General features: G+C 39.2%; 1 protein-coding gene across 2 annotated transcripts in view; it reads right to left on the bottom strand.

Annotated features, from left to right (window-relative positions):
• The window catches only part of PEPD (peptidase D), a 141,030-nt gene that overhangs the window by 41,063 nt on the left and 80,321 nt on the right, over positions 1–19,646 (bottom strand). For both annotated transcript variants that reach the window (XM_062604884.1, XM_062604885.1), the window contains one exon: positions 16,638–16,715. In XM_062604884.1, the coding sequence (XP_062460868.1) occupies positions 16,638–16,715 (78 nt within the window). The remainder of the gene's footprint in view (positions 1–16,637; positions 16,716–19,646) is intronic.

The raw sequence follows: 19,646 nt of genomic DNA on the forward strand, positions 1-19,646 counted from the left end.
ATTTGTGTAACCTCCTGATTTCTTAGGTAACAAATGAGAATTGAAATCTGCTAATTTACGTTTTCTTCCAGTCACCTCGAACGACTGTATGAGATTCTTGTCATCACAAGAAATATAATTTTCCTTTACTATGTTTGAAAACCTTGGAGTCTTCTTCCTCTTGCTTCTGCTTCACAGCAGGCTCAGTCAGACAACACAAGCAGAAGGAAGGACACTCCACAGGGACACCCTCTCTGCCACTGAGTCCTAATTACAGCAATAATTAGGAAAACTGTGCAGCGTAGCTCTGTCACCAACCAGCACAGATGACTAAGTAAAGATAAGCATAAGCTACCATAAAAAGTGCTACAGCACTTGGCTGTAAATGTTCACCACTTCCAAAATAACTGCCACTGCAAGCAATGGACAATAAGTAAACAAAGGCAATCATGATAAAGCCAAGTAATATTCCAGCAGGGTTGGGGCTTTTCTTGCTGCGCAGCATACCGAGACACATATCAATGAAATTTACTCCAAGAAATTTTAAAATCCACCCTACAATTTCCTCCAAGAATAAATCTTCACACTGAGTGCAAGCCCTGCTGAAGTCACCACCAGCTTCCCCAAACTGGGCAAGGTTCACCTACAGAGAGACTTGCAGGACTGGAACTTCAGGAACAAACCCCATAGTTTACAGATGCGGAACTGCACAAGGCTTAAAGCTACAGGAGCAAACTCCTCAGGAGAACACCACAGAAAGAACTGCAAAGCTATTTATGAACACACAGAGCTAAACTCAACACTATATACATTCACAAAAATATGAAATTTGGTATGTTAAAACCAGAAAGTTGCTAATTGAAAAAAGGTACACAATAGACAATGTCAGGCCCGGAGGGTAAGAAACCCCCCCAGGATTCGACACCAACACAGCAACCGTAAGCCAGCCTAGCCAAACCTCAAAATCAGAAACCCTATCAACACTGCTTAAGTTTTGATTTTATGGTTAGATTCACTGCTAAAAATAACTAATGATACACAAAGAAAATCTAAGGATACAGAAAACCAGTTGCAGCAACTAAGAATCACGCAAGAAGCTGCTACATTCTCTAACGTGCCAAGAAGATACAGATTTCAGACTAATTATAAATCTTTCAACCTATCCCAGATTGAATCCTTTCAAAATCACAAATCAAAGTTCATGTTGCTTTGTGGGATTCGCAGCACCTTTGTGGCCTAACTCTGTTGCATTTACAACTCTTAAGTGTCAGCTCAGTATGGTGACAGTAAAGCTGTGACCAAGAACTTCCAAACTCCCTGTCCATATCTAGTGGAAGTTGCTACATTTTCTGTATTTTACCTGAAGAATAGTTATTCTGAATTTACCACAGGCAAAGCTGTGTCTTTAACCTTACAATTACCAGCATTTTCTCAAACTCATTCATCACTTGGTGGTTGTTAAATAGTTTTTTGAGTTACTGGAACACTGAGTAATGGAAAAAGAATATCACAAAGCTGATGGTACACCAAAACAAGTCTCAAACTAGGAAGCACCATTTGTTCAGGTTTCTTGGCTTCCAGACAAGAGAAGACATGAGGGAAGATGATCAAATTCCACCTTGGAGCACAATGTATCATCCAGCCTGTGTGCTTCAGTGAATAAGCATCCAAACCAAACTGTACATTTGGGAGATATTTTGGCTTGTATTGGGAATTCTCTTCCATTTAACTTCAGTTGGGAACATATCCATTAATTAAAATGTTGCCCAAGACATGGACATAGCCCAAATATTGTGGTTATCCTGAGAAAATAATGGGAGGCTGAGAAGATCCTAGTTTCATATCTTTGCTTGCCAGGCACAATAAGTGTTGAAGCACATTTAAGTCAAATAAGATTCATGTGAGCTACTATCTTCTCCAGCTGACAAACTGGAAAAAGTTTCTAAAAGCAGGTTCCTTAAAAAGAATACATTTATTTTACCCTGAAATTATATAGTAACTGCTAGTGAACTGCTAGTAAAAGAGATATTATAAATGTATTTTAGTATGTTCTCAATTGAGTGGACTAAATTACCTCCCTGATAATGAAGTCTTACAAAAGGTCTTGCACAGAAACAACTACTTAATGTTATTTGTATTGTTATCAAATGTAGCAGCAATCTAAACAAATAAAATACACAAACGAAAATAGGCCTTACAGGCGTCTTGATCTATGGATTACCTTTTTAGAACTGCCTGATCTACAGCAGTATATGCAATAATATTGTCTCTGAACTCCATTGTATCTACCTTTCAAAGTGCTATACATCTAGCAGACTGTATACGTTGACTATTACAAAACTCAACTGTGAACTCATTTTTCTATTGAATGAAGAAAAATTTCATTCCAGAACGTCCCTTTTCCCACTTCTTTTTCAGCAAGGATGTAACTGTTAATTGCCGATTTCAATGAATGCAGGGAAGATATGTCTGAGGTTTTCAGGTTTCTGAGGCATCTTGAAGGGGAAGGTGTCTGGAGAAGGAGTATCGCTGGTAAGTGAGAGATGTGTGGTTGTACGTCAAAGTTCTCACTGATTTAGGGTGAAGCTGATGAAGGCTTTTATTGCACAGCTCAAGCTCTTCTAAAACTTTCAGACAGAGAAGCTAATCTTGCTTTGCATTACTTTGTTGGGAGCAAAAGCAGCAAACACCTACCTGGCTCGCTCCTTTTCAGGGTGAAAAGTACATGATGTATACAGCAGATTTAACAGTAAGAAGACCTGAGCATCTCTAAAAATTCCGTATTACTGTTACAATTTGTTTTCTAGAATAAGTAAGAAGCTATACCACAAGTAAAAGATGCATAGCAAAAATATTCCAAAATCCTTCTTGGAAGCATGGGCATAGCTCTCCTAAGGAAGGTCTCAGTTCTGTGCATATATACAAGCTTTTCCTCCTGAACATATTGCAAAATACTGTAAACATTATTAACTAAAACTGAACAATGTGACGTATGAGAAAAATCAGATAACCCGTCAGTTGCTCTGCTGAGAGGATGACTCACTTATGTATCATTAATATATTAGCCAAGAGCATCAAAAAAAGTTGCATTCTGCATCTGCTTTAGAAGTCACCTTCAAAAATTACTAAAAGCATTTCATTCCTTTCATGTAGAAAAAGTCTGACACCACAACTTAAAATAATTTTGTACATAAACTGGCATCAAATTGAAAAGAAGCAGAAACACATGTCACATGCCACAGCCTTGCAGAAAGCATCAGCTGGACGTGCCCTTATTACAGGAGTTTCTAGGCCTTTCTACATTCAACCAAAGAGGGCTTCTGCTCCCTGTGCAGGAACTGAGGAGGGGAGTCTGGAGAAAATATTTCAAATCCTGTTGATTTTCATAGAATCACAGAATCACAGACTGGTTGTCCTGGGTTCAGCAGTAGCAGTCATTTTTCCCCTTCTTGGTAGCTGGTGCAGTGCAATGTTTTGACTTTCAGCTCGGGAACAGAGCTGATAACAAGCGATGTTTTGGTTTGGCCAAGGACTTTGTGAGCCTCATGCTCTGCCAGGGAGGAGGGGAAGCCAGGAGGAAGCAGAGACAGGACACCTGACCCAAACTGACCAAAGAAGTATTCCATACCACAGCACGTCATGCCCAGGAGGTAACTGGGAGTTAGCCGGAAGGGCTGGGAGACTGCAGGGGTGGAGGAGGTATCGGTCGGAGCTTGGTCGGGCTGGGGGGGGCGAGTTATCGGTCGGCTGGTGGTGAGATGATGTATTCTCTTCCCTTGTTATTTCCTTTATCATTATTATTATTGGTGTTAGCAATAGTGATCTGTGTTATACCTTAGTTACTAAACTGTTCTTATCTCAACCCGTGGGAGTTGCATTCTTTTCGATTCTCCTCTCCGTCCCTCCGAGAGCAGGGGGAGGGCAAGAAAAGGGGGGGAAGTGAGCGAACGAATTACCTGACTGGGTTTAAACCACGACACTGGTTAAGGCTGGAAGGACCTTAAAGCTCATCCAGTTTCAACCTCCCTGCCATGGGCAGCGGCATTAGACCAGGTTGCTCCAAGCCCTGTCCAACCTGGCCTTGAACAGCGCCAGTGACGAGGCAGCCACAGCTTCTCTGGGCAGCCTGTGCCAGTGCCTCACCAACCTCACAGGGAAGAATTTCTGCCTAATGTCTAATCTAAACCTCCACTCTACCCACTTAAATCCAGTCCCCTTGTCCTATAATTTTAAAGTGAATTCAGGCTTCTAAGTTGCTACTGTAACTGATAACGCTACATGACATGATGTGCAAAAGCTCTTTTCCCTTCTTGAGCCTCTGAAAGAATACAGACGAGTAAGATGTCACTGTGTTACTTTCACAGAACATTGGTACCACAAAATACAAATTTATAGTCACATTTTTGGCTTTCAAGCCAAAATAGTACACATTTTGATACTGATTTTAGCTTTCTTAACCTCTGACTGTGAAGCATCACAACACATTTGGTATAACACTGTAGATTTGAAAACTGTGGACTATAAAAAGCCATGTTCTTTTCTTCATAAATTCACTGTATACCATTTTTAAAAAATAAAGCATCATCTTCCTCTAATAATGTTTTACTTTTATAGGCTTGCTGACACTTTTATTGTCAAATAATTTGAAACCGCCAGGCAATGAAGCAAATTATGGCCAATATCTCAATGGGAAGCAATACTTTATTTGGGATATCTGAGAGATGTGTATGAATGCTTATGATCCAATCACAAATCCAACACAAAGACAAGCTCTCGCAGGCATTTCTCAGGAAGCCTACAGCTACTCCCACAAGCTAACACGTAAAGCTGTCACCTTCCTGCTCTATGTATCTGCTCAGACTGTACACTCAGAACTGGATCGCCTCACAATAAAACCCAATTATTCTTCTGCAGTTGTTGACGCCACAAAGCGACAACTGAGATGAAAGCCAGCTGGATTTCTTCCTGGTACAGCACACTGTGGTACAGGGTTGTACTGAGTGTCACCCATGTCCTCCCCAGCTCCTGTTCTCAGGACAAAATCTTTCCTTCCCCAGAGTGGGTCTGCAAGACCAGCATTTAGAAAACTGACATCACTGTATCTTACCGTGCACTCCTTGTACCCCAGGTTAAAGGTGAACAGGTATGAATACTGATGCACTTAGAAATGTTTATTGAGGTTTTAGGGGTTTGAGGCATTATTAACCAAGCAGCCACAGAGATGAACTGGTGTCAGTCCAGTTCTAGGACAGCAGGAATAAAGGTACACACAACCTCTTACAGCAGTCAAGTAATCTCCAGCTTGAGATTTATTCTGTGTGATCTCACGATTCTCAGCTCTGAGTTCACAGAGGGTGCTCTGAGCTTTATACTTCATGCAGCAATTAAACCTTTTAGTATTCACACTCTAACAAAATCTGACCATTTGTTTTGTTAAACACATCTAAGGCAATTTCAAGGTTAAGGGAACTAGGTATCAGCATTTCTATGAGATTCATAGTTGGAAATACACCAAATGATTTGGAAATAGGGTGGTTTAATAGTAGACACAAGAATGAATTATAGTAAAGGATATCACAAGTAAGAAAATGGAGAGTGAAGTGACACACACTTTTTCATCCACTTGCATCCTGACTAGCCAAGAGCTATCAATTAGAAAAGCAACACTAAGCAAGATAACATTGCAAACCCCAACAGAGAAGTCGAATAGCGTAAAGTCCTACTATCCTCAGGAAAGTTTTTTTAAGAGGTATCTTGCTGTATCCAGCTTCCATCTGATACGGTACAGACACAGCTTGTGCTAGCTCTGTTTTGAAGACAGTTTTGGCTTGCTGATTTAAGGTCAGCTTTTTGTTGTCAGCACCCCTGTCATCAAAGAGTAAACTCTGAAAAACGGTAGAGAATATTTTTTGTATAGGAAATAGAATTCTGGGTACTCACAAGAAAACAGTAAGTTTTTGTTCAAGCCTTCTGTTCAAAAGAAGATCCTGTAGCCCACACAGGTAATGCAATCACAGACACACAAAATGGCTGCATGACTATTTTTCATCCAGCTGCAATTCACAAAACTGTGTGGCCCCATCTTTTTTGTGCTTGCCCTCATCCATGTCTTTTTATCGCGTCTAAACTTCTCCATGCTTTCCCATCCTTGCTCTTCCGTACCCCTGTCTCACTTAAGGCTTTCCCAGACTATTAAAGATAATGGGAGGCTTGTCTCAACCTTCTCTCACAGAAGATGATAAGATATGCCATCGTGCTTTGCTCAGAGAGGAAGATGGTGGAAAAAGAAGAAAAAAGATCAAATATCTGTCTTTATATAATTTTGATGGACAGAGGATTGCATGCCTGTACGTCTACAATGCCAGCTATAGGGATTTAAGTGGCTGTAAGAAGAACATACAAAAGTTTGAGCCGGCTGGACTTAAAAAAAAAAAAAAAAAGGAGAAAGCAAATGAACAAAAGCCCCCAAAACTCCTGTTCTCCAGGTGTTTGTGCCCTGCACTGCTTAGGGTTTTTCTCACTGTAACAGACACAGAGGCACTGGCTCCCAGCAGCACAGCAGCAGCAGGATGAAGAGGTGAGCAGCAGCAGGAGGTATGCCCAGCCATCCCCACAGAGATGTTCCTCTGCTCTGCTGCTCCATTCACACTGCCCAGAAAAAAAACTTTCCTCAACCAACAACAGTGTGTGAGAGTGTCCTCTCTCACAATGATTTGAGCCAAGCAGAAGACCTTCAGATGCACTAATCTCACAGGATATGAAATCTCAGTCTCCCTGAATTCACCGAATGAGCTGCACGCAAGAGCTGGTTCAGTAAACACCCACATATCCTAGTCAGATTTTATGCGCTATTTTCACACACAGGTTAAGGATTCCCTTGCTTATAGTATTTACCTGTTGAAGAAATCTGAGACAACAGCCTGAAGCTTCTGCACTAAGTAAACCAATTTCCATGACCAAGCATAACCCCTTTTCCCCACTCATGCAGTCTGTATTAATGCCTTATTAAAAATGTTAGGTTTGCCCTAGCAAAGAGCCAAAAAAACTTTTGATTGGCTTGTTCACAGCCAAATTTACCCCTGAGCGCCATCTCCCAGTGTTTCTGCTAAGCAGAATAATACAGAAGTGCTGCATACAAGTAAAGAATTGGGAACACCAAGCCAGTATTGCTGGGTTAGGAGAAGGAGGCAGCAGCATGGATGCTTCACAAGATGCAGAAAGTAAAGTCCCAGCACTGGCTATGTAACACCTCTGCTAGTCCCATGCAGGCAATATGCCAGAGATCAGGAGTAGTCTCAGGTAAAGTTCTGACAGAAGGGTTACCTGTTTGACTTGTCTTTTTGCTGAACAGGTGATTTTTTCCTGGCTTTATTACCCTAATTATTATCCATTTTTTTAATAAGCAAGAGTAGTCTCTTTAGCAGAGACAATTCTTTGCTGAAAAGTCAATCCAAGAGAGATGGCGGCAAACCCCAACTTTTGGCGAGTTTCCATTCATTAGGAGACTCCTCATTGGAAAGGAAGTATCTGGGGCATTCACAGCTCCAGCTGACTTGCTCAAACAAGGAGCAAGGATGTCAGAGCTGCAGGGAACAGAAGGGAGCGTGCTAAGAAAAACCTGTACTGGCAGCTGAGGACTTCCCAATCAAACTGAGGGCAGTAAACCTCATTAGCTTCTCACCATCATGGGAAATAGCAGGGCAGGGTAACAGCAACACAGCTACATTTTCAAGTTACTAAAATTTTGCAGTTAACCAAAATATTCAATTTCTAGATGTCTACTGAGAAGTGAATTGTAGGAGTTTGGTACTTCTAATGTGGGCCGCCATTCCTAGGTGCTAACACTTGGACTTAAGAGCCTTAGCTTTCAGCAGCTGTTTTTGGATACTCTGCCCTATGTTTCCCAGCCTGGACAAACAACCAGATATCACAGGAGTAGGTCAAGTGTCAGACCTTACTTATTGATTATCACTGTAAATACTGTCAAGTTTTATTATGTGTGTATGTGTGCACACACACATCTATGTAAAATGACCCCCAGTTTTTTCCATTATAAAATCTGGGCTAGTGTCCAATGGTACAGGTTCATTCATGTTTTTTAAATATCCTATAGTTCTTGGGGTTGTTCAAGCAACCTCCAAATTATCAGTTCTCAAATGGAATCCACCAGACAGGGTTTCAGAGTACTCTACAGAAGATGACAACTGAATGCAAAAAGCCAGACAAAACAGCTGATAGCTTTTCCACGGACAGGTCCAAATGTTCAAACCAAGTGCACAGTAATAAAGGCAGCAACCAGTATTTCAGAAAAGAAGGCTGCCCGTTCCCTTGTCAAGCATGCTATTTTGCTAGTAAGAACATCTTTTTTTTTTCTATTCAGAAGAAACACCTACTCTTCATGGCAGCACCTCAGGTTGAAATTATAGTGCTGCAATGTACAACTGAAATCAGAAATATTCTTGCCTTAAAGACCTAAAACGGTTCAGCCTAGATGTGGAGCAGTATTACACTAGAAGGACTCCTCCTGAGGCTCCCACTTTGCAAGACTGTGCCTTCACCATTAACAAGTGGTTTTCTGAAGAGACACATGAGAAGACGCAACAGGAACTGGGAATTAATCTGGTTCAGGGGGGATACACAAAGAGTGTGGTGTAAACTCACTGTACCTTCCCTATGCACCATACAGTGGTTTAAAAGTCAAGCAGACTCCCTCTGAAATTTTATTTTGACCTATACAGTTGAGTTCCTCACACCAAGAGCAAGGAGGAAGATTTTGCTACCAAAATCAGATAAACAACATACATCAAGAGTATTTCTATCATACTTCATGTGTATCTGTGTTAACAAAGACTACCATAAAAATTGGATTACACTGAATGGCATAAATTAGCAGTATTAAACCAACAGCCATTAAAAAAGTACTAGGTTTTTACCCTGCTTGTTTTCTTTAAAGATGAACCACCCTAGTCAAATCAGTCCAACAGCAGCTAAAGCAACTTCATACTATTATTTTTTTAGACTACACTGGGAATGCTAGGCTGAAACTAAGGCAGATAAAACTCATTTACAGGTGACAATTAAAAAGATGTTTCATATATGCTATAGAAAGCATAAAATTAGGAGGCAAATCATAACACAGCACTTAAAGGAAAGCTAAAATTTGTTGCAGCAAACACACTATTAATACTTAACAACCTCTGCATTGGTTAAAAGTCTTACACATTTCTGACGCTAGGCAACCTCATAGCCTGAATTAACCAGTAACAACAGAAAATATTCAATTAGAGAAAAATTATTGCTAATTCTAGCAAATATATTTTTCTATTTTTAATCAAATTCAATTTTTCTAGATTAGCATAAAATTAATATAGTCTATTAACTACAACAAAAGGAAAAATATCTACACTTGATGAAAATAGTAAATATTAATCAAACCAGGGGAATCAAGCCAAAGGAATTATTTCAGAAATGGATAGCTGGTCAATTTTGCAATCAACCAGTAAGTAGTAGCAATGTACTTCGTATTATTATTAGAAACAAAACCATAACCAACAACAAGTTGTTTCAAAACTGCAGACTGAAAGGTTAAAGTTAACCATAATTTTTACATATTATTACTGCACTGAACTTCAAAATGCATAAAAAAATACACGAGGCCAAATGAAAATACTAGTCTCAGCCACATAAATAGTTGAGCATTTACATCTGACACATTAATATCCTGGGATCTTAAAAGCAGTGCTTTCAAAAAGTAATAAATACAATATTTTGTTCTCTAGGATAAATTGTTTTAATAGCAGACAATGAAGTACTTCGGGTGGAAAAGGGAGCATTTCTATTATCTGATGCAAAAAGATTGGTCAGTTCCTGCTTTTTAATGCAACATTGCCCCCACCTGGACAAATGAATTTCGATTTAGAGGCTGGCATTCATATCATAAAACTTGATAAAACACAGTGTAAACGCCAACAAAGTTTGGAAAAGTCACAGCAACCTTTTATTACCGTTTGTAGTATATTTTTTTTCAAGCTCACCTAAGTCTTCTAGTTTTATTGAAAGTCTCTCAGTATTTTCCTGAAATAAATGACAACCACTCAGTAGTCATAAAAAGTCCATTTACATTACACACTTATTCATTCCTGAATAAAAGACAATAGTGCATTTTCTAAAAAGAATACTGTATAATCAGATAAATATGTTGATGTAGTTTCAATGCAATATAAATACTGCACTTGCGTATTGTGTATACATATAAAAGGTAAATGCACATTGCTTATACAGAAACCAACAAATTTTTGGATTGCAGAAAACCGTGCATTATACTTTTAGATCAAAGAAGTAAACTTAGCAAGGTAACTTCTCTTTCACCGAATAGAAGAATTAACCTTCATGAATAACCATGAAATCTGATCAGTTCTTGCAATAAGCAGCTTAGTTTTACAATATTCTTCACCTTGAAATGAACAACAACTCCAGGAAGCCTGAAAACTGTATTTTGTCTCTTTTGAGTAATTAAAAAATAAAATGCCCCAAACACAGCATTTTCCCTGTTTCATCCAGAACAACTTCTCACAACAACCTGTACCTGCAGTCAAAAAACGTCCCTATGATGAGCAAAGCTTCTGAAACGACAAGCATTTATAAATTAAACAGGATCTTTTAACAGCACTAGAAGTTATAATAATAAATAAAAAAACTATTAAAAGGTACATAGGAGTGCCAAATGGAAGGAAACAAACCCAAGTTCAGCACAACTTGAGTGGAATGCGTATTATACACATAAAGGCAGTGCTCCTGGAAGGTTGCTAAGCTTTTGCTCTGGGAAGTACAATCAAAACATGAGATAATGATATCCTCCTTCCAGAGAACAGAACAGGCTTTTTTAGTGCCCCCTGGTGTCAATCCTATTCTGATACCTTAGATTTCCATTAGGATATTAAGGAAAGAAATAGAAACAGTTTCTATTCCTGAGAGATAAGTAATTCTGATGAAGTCTTTCTGCAACACTGAACTGCCTTCCATATCCCCAACTCTATTATTTGATTAAGCAAATAACAATACCTGTTAACATAGCCAAGACATATTTAAAAAAATTAACATAGATGCATTACGCTAACACATTTTATGACAGATGTGTTTGACTGCGACACTAACAAAATCTTCCCTATTGCTTATGTTCTGGTACCTGCATGAAATAAAACTATCTGCAGGTAAAACTTGTTTTATTGTCATCATCAGAAGGCCATAGGAACAGCAGTGAGCTTTTGCAGCAGGAAACATCCCACTTCACTAAGGATACTGAACTCTTCCCAGTGCTTTCATTGAGATCAGTAAGCTTAAATCTGAGAGTGTTAAAAGAAACAGTCATATAAAATAAAAGACAGCACCTGATGATCTAACACACTTCCATTTGAACTTCTAAAGTAAGTTTTAGTTTATAAATAACAGTCCCACTGTGAATACAAGGGTCATGGTCTCTCTGAGGTCTGCTGCACTTCACAAGCAGTTGATGCTGTACTTCCCTTATTTATGCTTTCACCAAGCCCTCTTAATAAATTACATTCTGGACATCATTCCAGGGAGGATTAGTATCCCCTGCTAATTGCTCGTGCAGCACTGGGCCCCAGACCAGCAAGCAGAAGTACCGAAGTGCGCATTTTTGCAGGGGTGTGCAGACCAGACACAGCTCAGCCTTGGGGCCCCACTGGCAAGTATGCTCCTACCAGGGACCTGCCCATGTGTGGGGAAAGGCAACCAGGACAGCCATACATTGGCAGACCTGTCTTAATATTGCGACACAAGCGAACATCTCAAATTGTCAAAAATACTGAGTGCTTCAGCAGAATAGGCAATTATTTTCAGTATTTTGCAAAGCCAGAATGAACCAACTAACCCTCCAAAATGTCATCGAGTGCTTGAAGGTCAGTGAACTTGCCAATAGAAGTTGCTTACTAAGTGCTGAATTTTCACTGAGACACATTTGCCAAGTACCACAAAAAGATCAAGACCTGTAACTCACGACACCTGCAGAAAACCATCTCAGGTAATAGGCATATCTATCTCAGTGACATCTGAGGTCAGGCTTATTTTCTCACATTTCTATTATTTAAGTGCAAGCCTCATCACGAAGAATCAACCTTTATTTTAAGATCGCAGAAGTATTTTCTATTTGTCAGACATTGCAGGAGCCCTGCTGGTCAACTGCAATAAAGCAGTCAGTTCCAGATGTGCCTTCAGCATGCGGCACTGCCAAGAATCCACAAAGGCAGCCTGCATGAATCACTAGGCTGTAAATTGAATGCAATAAACTATCATTTTCCTAAATACCTTCTGAAAATCAAAATGTAAAGTACACACTTCAGGTTCAGCACCTCTGATGGCTCCTACAACAACCCACCAAAGCACAAAGGTGAGAAGGGACATCTGCCTTGCCCCTGGATTCCTCTGCTGCACGCTGTGTATCTTGATGGCCAGTATTCTCCTTCCCTGTGACAACCATGGTGTGGCTCCACACTGCAGCAATGGGAGGGCAGGGGCAGAAGACGGGCTCAAAGCAACTTGCTCCCTTCATTTCTTAGAAGGCAGATGCTGATTCGTTGAGACCAATGCATTTTGAAGAAGCACACCGGCTTTGACTGAACTTTTCACAGATGCTATTTCCCACAGTCAGGTCATAACTTCCAGCCAAAGTCAGAGATCAGTTTGAGAGCTGAAACAAGAGGTTTCTGTCTCCCACAAGGGCACTCTAAACACTGAACCAATCTCCCTCCCTAGTATAGACAAAGGCAAAATAACTGCAAAAGGAGAGATGAGTCCCAGGCGTTCATTTGCTCTTGATTTATGCATAGTGGGGAGTAGGATCTTTGCTTTTTGAATTTATCTGCTTTGGGTTTTGTTTTGTTGGGTTTTTTAGTTCTTGAGTAGCAACTCTGAATTTCATTCTACTCCCCACCAAACTTTGAAAGACCTTTGGTTATCCAAACTGGACTGGGGAGTGGGGTGGGGTCAGAGGATGGCTCAGAAAAAGCCTGGAAAATTTGATGTGGTTATTTTCTGATGAAGAGACTCTTGTCCACATGGCAGGAGACTGCAAACTACAACGAGCACTTTTGCTTATGACTCCACTTTTCATATTACAAAATGTAGTTACAGCCTCACTACAGAAACAGCAGATGTCTTGGCCTACAATGAGCAATGCAATATCTTGAGAAACCTCGGTCTAGGGCTCAGTTTCAATCCAAGCTGTCACAGGTTTAAGATGACAGAAGAAAATAAGTATTTTTACATTAGCCTGGACATACATCATCACTGCAGGCTGCGATTTGCAACATTCTGAGTAGAAGATTTTATTTAAAGTTAATACCGTGTGAAAGGGTCGAGTGCCTAGAATTTTGATTCATAAGGGTGGTCAGCCTACCCATTTATCTGCATGACCTTTTTGACCATGGAGACAAAAGACACTTGCTAAGGGAAAGGATTTGGTTTAGACCATATTGATCATACAATTTAAATGTTCACTGCATAGATGTTACAGTACATGACTTATCTATATAAAAAACTGACTTACTGCAATTTTACCTTTAATATCAGTATCAGTTAAGTGCATGTATCACCTGAATACCCACACTTGCCTAAAAATACTCATTTCTGTCTATGTCAATAATAATGCTTTATATGAGTTAGCTATTTTTGTTTTAATATTTAATAGACTGTAAATTACAGTGCAGGTTAGCCAGACAGTCTATATTAACAAGAAGAGTAAGAAATTTTCTTTATATTCCTTGCACCAAGATCCTTGCCTATACCTGTACAAAATGTGGATTACAATGCATTAGAGATGTAATTCTGTAGCAGTTTCTTACAGAAGCCATAAACCCTTTTCACATCGACTAATTTTCAAAAATGATCATCATAAAACCAGGCTGTTCTAAACCTGCCACAGTTTCTGAAGGAGTAGTCAGAATAACACTCTTACAAAAAAATTAAAAATGCAATAGCACAAGTATCTTTGCCTATCATCTCCTCTCAATACCACCAAATCCTTGTAACTTATATTTTGAAATTGCAAACAATGCATGCACTTGAGTGTTGCACAGAAGCAAAGCACTAGTCTTCCAAATATACTTTTTCTAATATTCAGGTGTTTTGTTATTTACTGACACTTACTGCACTGCACTGCTTTGTATATAAAAAACCTCAGAAGCCCATTTCTGCAAAGTTCGTGATTGTTATTCATACCCACCAAATAATATTAAAAAGTAAGACATGAAATTCTATGGAATAATTTAAGAAATACCAAGTACCCAGTCTTCCAATTCTATTCCATACAGGTATGGGAATTGTTAAATTAGATTTATATCAAAATACTGTCAGAAGCAGAAATAACCCTTAAAACACCTCTACCTTTTTTTTCACCAAAGTAAAGCCATTTTTTCCCTATGCTCAGGGCTTCCTAAGACTATCCAACAGAGGGCTCTCAGTAGCTATTAAAAAGCCCAGTTGAGAGCCAAATGCACAAACTCTAGCATATACACACAAATCAGCATACTGTTACTTTAATAACCTGTTCTGTATGCACATACATGTGGCACCTACACCCAATTTAGAAATTTGTAAAAGCATACATTAAAACCACCCAGGTGGTACCTTGTCAGAATTTGCATGCTGCTGAATTCAGAGTTTGCATGCTAGCTCAAGGTTTTTTAATGGTGGAAAATTAGTGTATTTTTAAGTTTTCTTTATACAAATGAAATTACATTTTCATATACTTTCTCTCGCTTGAGGAAAATACTAAGAAAACTGTGTGGAACAAAGTTTGCCTACTACATGAGTATCAGCCAGTGGGAACAGAAAGGGTGTGCTTATGCACATGGAGCATTTATTTGCAAAAGCCAATTTACATCTGACAAACTTCATCTCTTCAAGACAAAGATGTAACTGGACCATTTCAGCAGCAGGGTTAAAACTTGTTCTCTTTGTTGAGATGGTTACAAAGCAGGGTTGCAGTACAGTAGTTCTGAGATGCTTAAGTGATCAATGTACTTGGTAGATGATGCTTTTTTGACATTCAGATATCTGAGGCTAATAAAGCTGAAACATGTTTTAAAGATTTTGCCAATACAGCAGGAAATCTGAATTTGCAAGGAGTCTTGGCATATGCTGTCTGAGTTTAAGCAGGACTTCAGCCATCCACTAAACTGTCCTCAGAGATGGTAAGTAAAAGGGTCCTGTATATAACCTTCACCCTGATGTCTCCAAGCAATACTACCACCCTCACCATTTAAAGGCCTTAATTTTACATACAGTACATGATAATGTACTGTGGCATGTCTTCTCTCAGTAACATATGATGAGATTTCCTGTGGGAACACACATTTTTTTTTAAATGTAATCTAATGCTACAGCCAATATAGTACCATGTTGGTGTGCAATGCCTGATCAAAAAATCCTCACAGCACATTATCCGCTCAAACACAATGTGATCATAAGTCAAAGCTACTGTCCTGCAATAAATTAATGTTAGTATTTGATGGGTTTAGTGAACTATTCACCATAGATGGAGTTAATACATAAACTACTATATAAAAAGCATTCAAAACATCTTTACAGTGTTAAAAAGAAATTACCTATCTGCAGTTCTGGAGATTCATTCTGCAGCACCTGCAGATATACCCAGAACACTGGCCAACAAGGCATATTTTTACACTTTAAGATTCAATTTGTTTTCCATAATAGCTTTGGAGCTTATCTATAATGGTACTAATTTGCTTTCCTCCATACATTTACATTCAACTGAAAATACATACCTGCACTCTTTAAGCATGTCCTATGAAAGTACTCTAATACATATCTTGCACCAAATGTCAGTAACTAACTCCTCCAAAGCTAGTTCTGCATTTTCATAAATGCGGGTTTTTTGACCAAAGTCTTTGGAGATGAAGTACAAAATGCATATTCTGCTACACTACACAATTAGGTTTGTCTCTCCATCAACAGCAATGTATTTGGTGTTTTCATTCACCCTGCTTTAATCTGCAGTGACACTGCAAAGCATGTGGACAGCTAAGTAGAGAAAAATTTATGGTATTTGCAACTGCATTATGGCAATGCTAAACTCTAAGCAAAACCTTTTTTGGCATAATACAGGACAAGAAGCACCCTGTCCTAACTTGACTGGGCTGACTTCAATTTCCACATACATTCAAGAGTCTACTTTCAGGCTGGGGAGTCTGCATGGACACAAGCATTTGGAAGATCTAATTTGTACTGCAATTTGATGCAATTCTTGAAAAACAGCCAACACTCTCTTGACCCTCTACCCCACCATGACAGTTGAGGTTCCAGAGGGTACTCAGACGCCAACTTTTGCAACTCTGTATACTTAGAATACAGCCATTTCTCAAACTAAATTCTAAGTGCCTTTCACACAGCAGTCTTTGGAAACAATCTCTTTTCTATTTCAACTGGAGATGAAGGTATACAGGACCTTCGGAAAAAGCCAGACAACTCTAGCATGCAAAATGCTATTTTAAAGATTTAGACTTTCAGCATTACACAGACATCATTCTACTAATTAACTCCAAGAGTACATACAATGCGTGTATGGGAACAGCAGTAGTGTAACAAAAATATCAAATGAACTCTAACGTTTTACTTACCACAAGTCTCCATCTTCAATAGTCTTATCATTTGGGGCTCCTGCATGGCCGTAGTGCAAAACAGATGAGTTCTCCCCACTGATAAGCAAAAAGAAAATTCAAGACATTTAATGGGAGAAGAAACATTAACAAACACTGCATGAGAAGAAACACTGTAAACATGTGACACTGTAAATATCACTGTATTCATGTATTAAAGCGTGAAATTTTGCAGTGTGTGAGAACTGCCAGAGGTCCTGCCCTGGCACAGGCTGTAATAACATATCCTGCAGCTCGCTCAGCAGAAATGCGTATGGAGAGGGCATTTTGCTACTCTGGCTGCAAGATATGACCTTTCTGCAGAAGGAACTTGGCACAGTTCATAGAAATATTTCCCACATCCATGACAGTGTTAAGGAAGCAATTATGCATGAGTAATTATTGAACTTACACCCATTTATTACCTTCTGGATTTTTTTTAGATTACTAAGTGATATGTTTCCCTAATTTGAGGTTAAATATACTGAGGCATAAAAAATTAACTTCCACTGGAGTAAATCTGACATGCCTGAAGGCAGTCACTGGGACTGGAAAAATTCAGCTGTCCAAATAAACAGTTCCAGTTCACCTCTGGCACTCCTACATGTGACCTCTGCTGGAGTGGATACACTGCAAACGGCACAGAGAACATTCGCAACATACAGAGCTGGCAGCAGTAACAGGCACTCTATTCTTACCTCTTATTAAAAAACATATTACAAAGAAAAACTGAAACATTTCAGACTAAACTGCTGATTCACAGAAAAACATCTACAGCAAAGGATGGACCCCTGCTCTGTGCTTCTGAAGCTCCATGGTCTATTCAGTGACTTGTATTTGGCCTTGACATCCTCTCCTGTTTACTGATATTCTCCCAGGCCCATCAAACATTAAAAGACTGATAAAGACCTATTTTTCTTTTCTATTCTCCTCACAAAGATGCCCTCTTTTTCTCTTCAGAAAGCTAGCAGGATTATATCACATCCAAAAACGCACGTGTTGATATAGGGCTACTGCGGCATCTCTCTGACCTCCCAGTTGACTTGCCAGTCTCTATTCTATTTTTCATCAAAACCCTATTGGTCATCCTGCTCAAATTTGATTCTTTCAAGTTGTAATAGTGGAACAGTCTTATGTGAAAGGAATCTGAGGCTCAATTTCAATGAATCTTTTGTTATATCTGCAGTAAATGTGCCATCTGACATATTAGACTTTATATTCTCATATTAAGACTTCTGATACATGCAATTACAAAAACAGTAAACATGCACTGTATCGAAAAAGAGATTACAGTCAAGATACATTAAGTACTTGTGACCAATTAGATATTTAACAGATCACTGGTCATTCAGATATAATAACTCCATAAGCAATGATGATGGGGCAGAAAGCAGAGGCTGCTTTAAGTTTCTGATGGCTGGATCATGTTAGTATTTTGGAATCAGTAAGTTTTTATTGTTAAGTATTTTTTAGCATACAAGAATCACTATGTTACAAGGAAGTGAAGGACAATGTTTCATGGGAATGATTCTATGATACAAAGGGTATTTCTTAAAATTATACTCCAAAGGGAAAAATTAAGTTGTTAAATCAAGAATTTAAAACCCCCAACAGAATTAAGGCTGCAACAAATTTGTTTTGTGATGCTGGTCCAATGGCTTATGCACAGTTTTGCAACTGGATACTAGCTCGCTGCTTTTGACTTCTTGGATTCCTGACTCGGTAACCTAGAGTCTTGTGCAGGTAACTAAAAACAGCACCATAAAGCTTGCACCCAAGAAGACAGGATGTGAGCTTCCTTCTGAGATGTTGTGTCTCCTGCACAGTGCTGGGATAGCTCCTTCTGGCCACAATCTCAGTTCTCCACAGTTAGGACACTTTCAAACTTAGTTTGCTCTGTCTGAAAAAAGAGATGTGTAATAGGGTGATGGACTGCAATCAAAAGAAAATAACCTCCTGTGCCAAGCAATATGTACAGCAGGCACCATGCTTACAGCCTCAACTGTCTCCTTTAATGTGAAGGGCACCTATCTGAGCTGGACTATCAGCATGACAAGAGGAGGCAGCATCATTTCCTGTCTGAAGAACTGTTTTCCAGCTGGAGGGCTATAATTTTGGGTGGACTGGCACTTCAAAGCAACTATAATGAGTTTGGTGCTATGCATGACACCATCTGTGAGCCCACACGCTTGGTATTTAAGTTAAAATATAAAAATTATTAAAAAAAAAAAAAGCCAATACCTGTTAAAGCACACACATGCTCACACAGCAGTGTGTCAGGATTTTAGCTGCTGATACTATTCCTTCTCTTCCTTTAAAAATGGCGATAAAGCAGGAGAAGCAAATAGCACATGCATATATTTATGATCAAATTTAAAAAAAAATCATGAAGCTTAAGGGCATGACTCCATGCTAACGTATTTGCAGATAGCTTGTTTACTTATATGCTGGCACCCTCGGTGCCATATACCATACTAGCTGCATAAAGAATTCATATATTCAAATATGAGCACCTCACAAATGCTTTTAACAACAGACATTACAAATACAAAGATGGGGTACTTCTTTTGCACATTTTAACGTAAAGGTTTTAGTTTACAAAATATTTCTGTAAGGTTCGGCACCAACTGTTACAGAAGATGCATGAAAAATCTGTTTTTCAGCACCGTTAGTGAAGCGTTAACAGCACACAATCTTTCTTGGCATTTGAGACTCTTTATCTGTCACGCACATCTTGGCTCTGTCGAGGAAACGGGATCATACCACAGAGAGCACAGTTGGTGCTGAAGACCAGACAGACACACCATATGCATTTCATCTTTTCTGGCTGTTTGAAGTGACTGGGGTGAAGAGGTTTGGGTTTCACTTGGGACTGGCTCTGGGCAGGTCCCCTGGGCTGAACACCCATTAGCAACTGAAGCCCAGCAGACCTGCCCTGGAAAACTCTCTCAGCTGTTTTTTACCCAAAAGAAATTCAGTGTGTGCACTCCA

The sequence above is a fragment of the Pezoporus occidentalis genome, unplaced genomic scaffold (assembly GCF_034315485.1).
Source record: "Pezoporus occidentalis ecotype Australia unplaced genomic scaffold, CSIRO_AGI_Poc_V1 ctg89, whole genome shotgun sequence".
Classification (NCBI taxonomy): domain Eukaryota; kingdom Metazoa; phylum Chordata; class Aves; order Psittaciformes; family Psittacidae; genus Pezoporus; species Pezoporus occidentalis.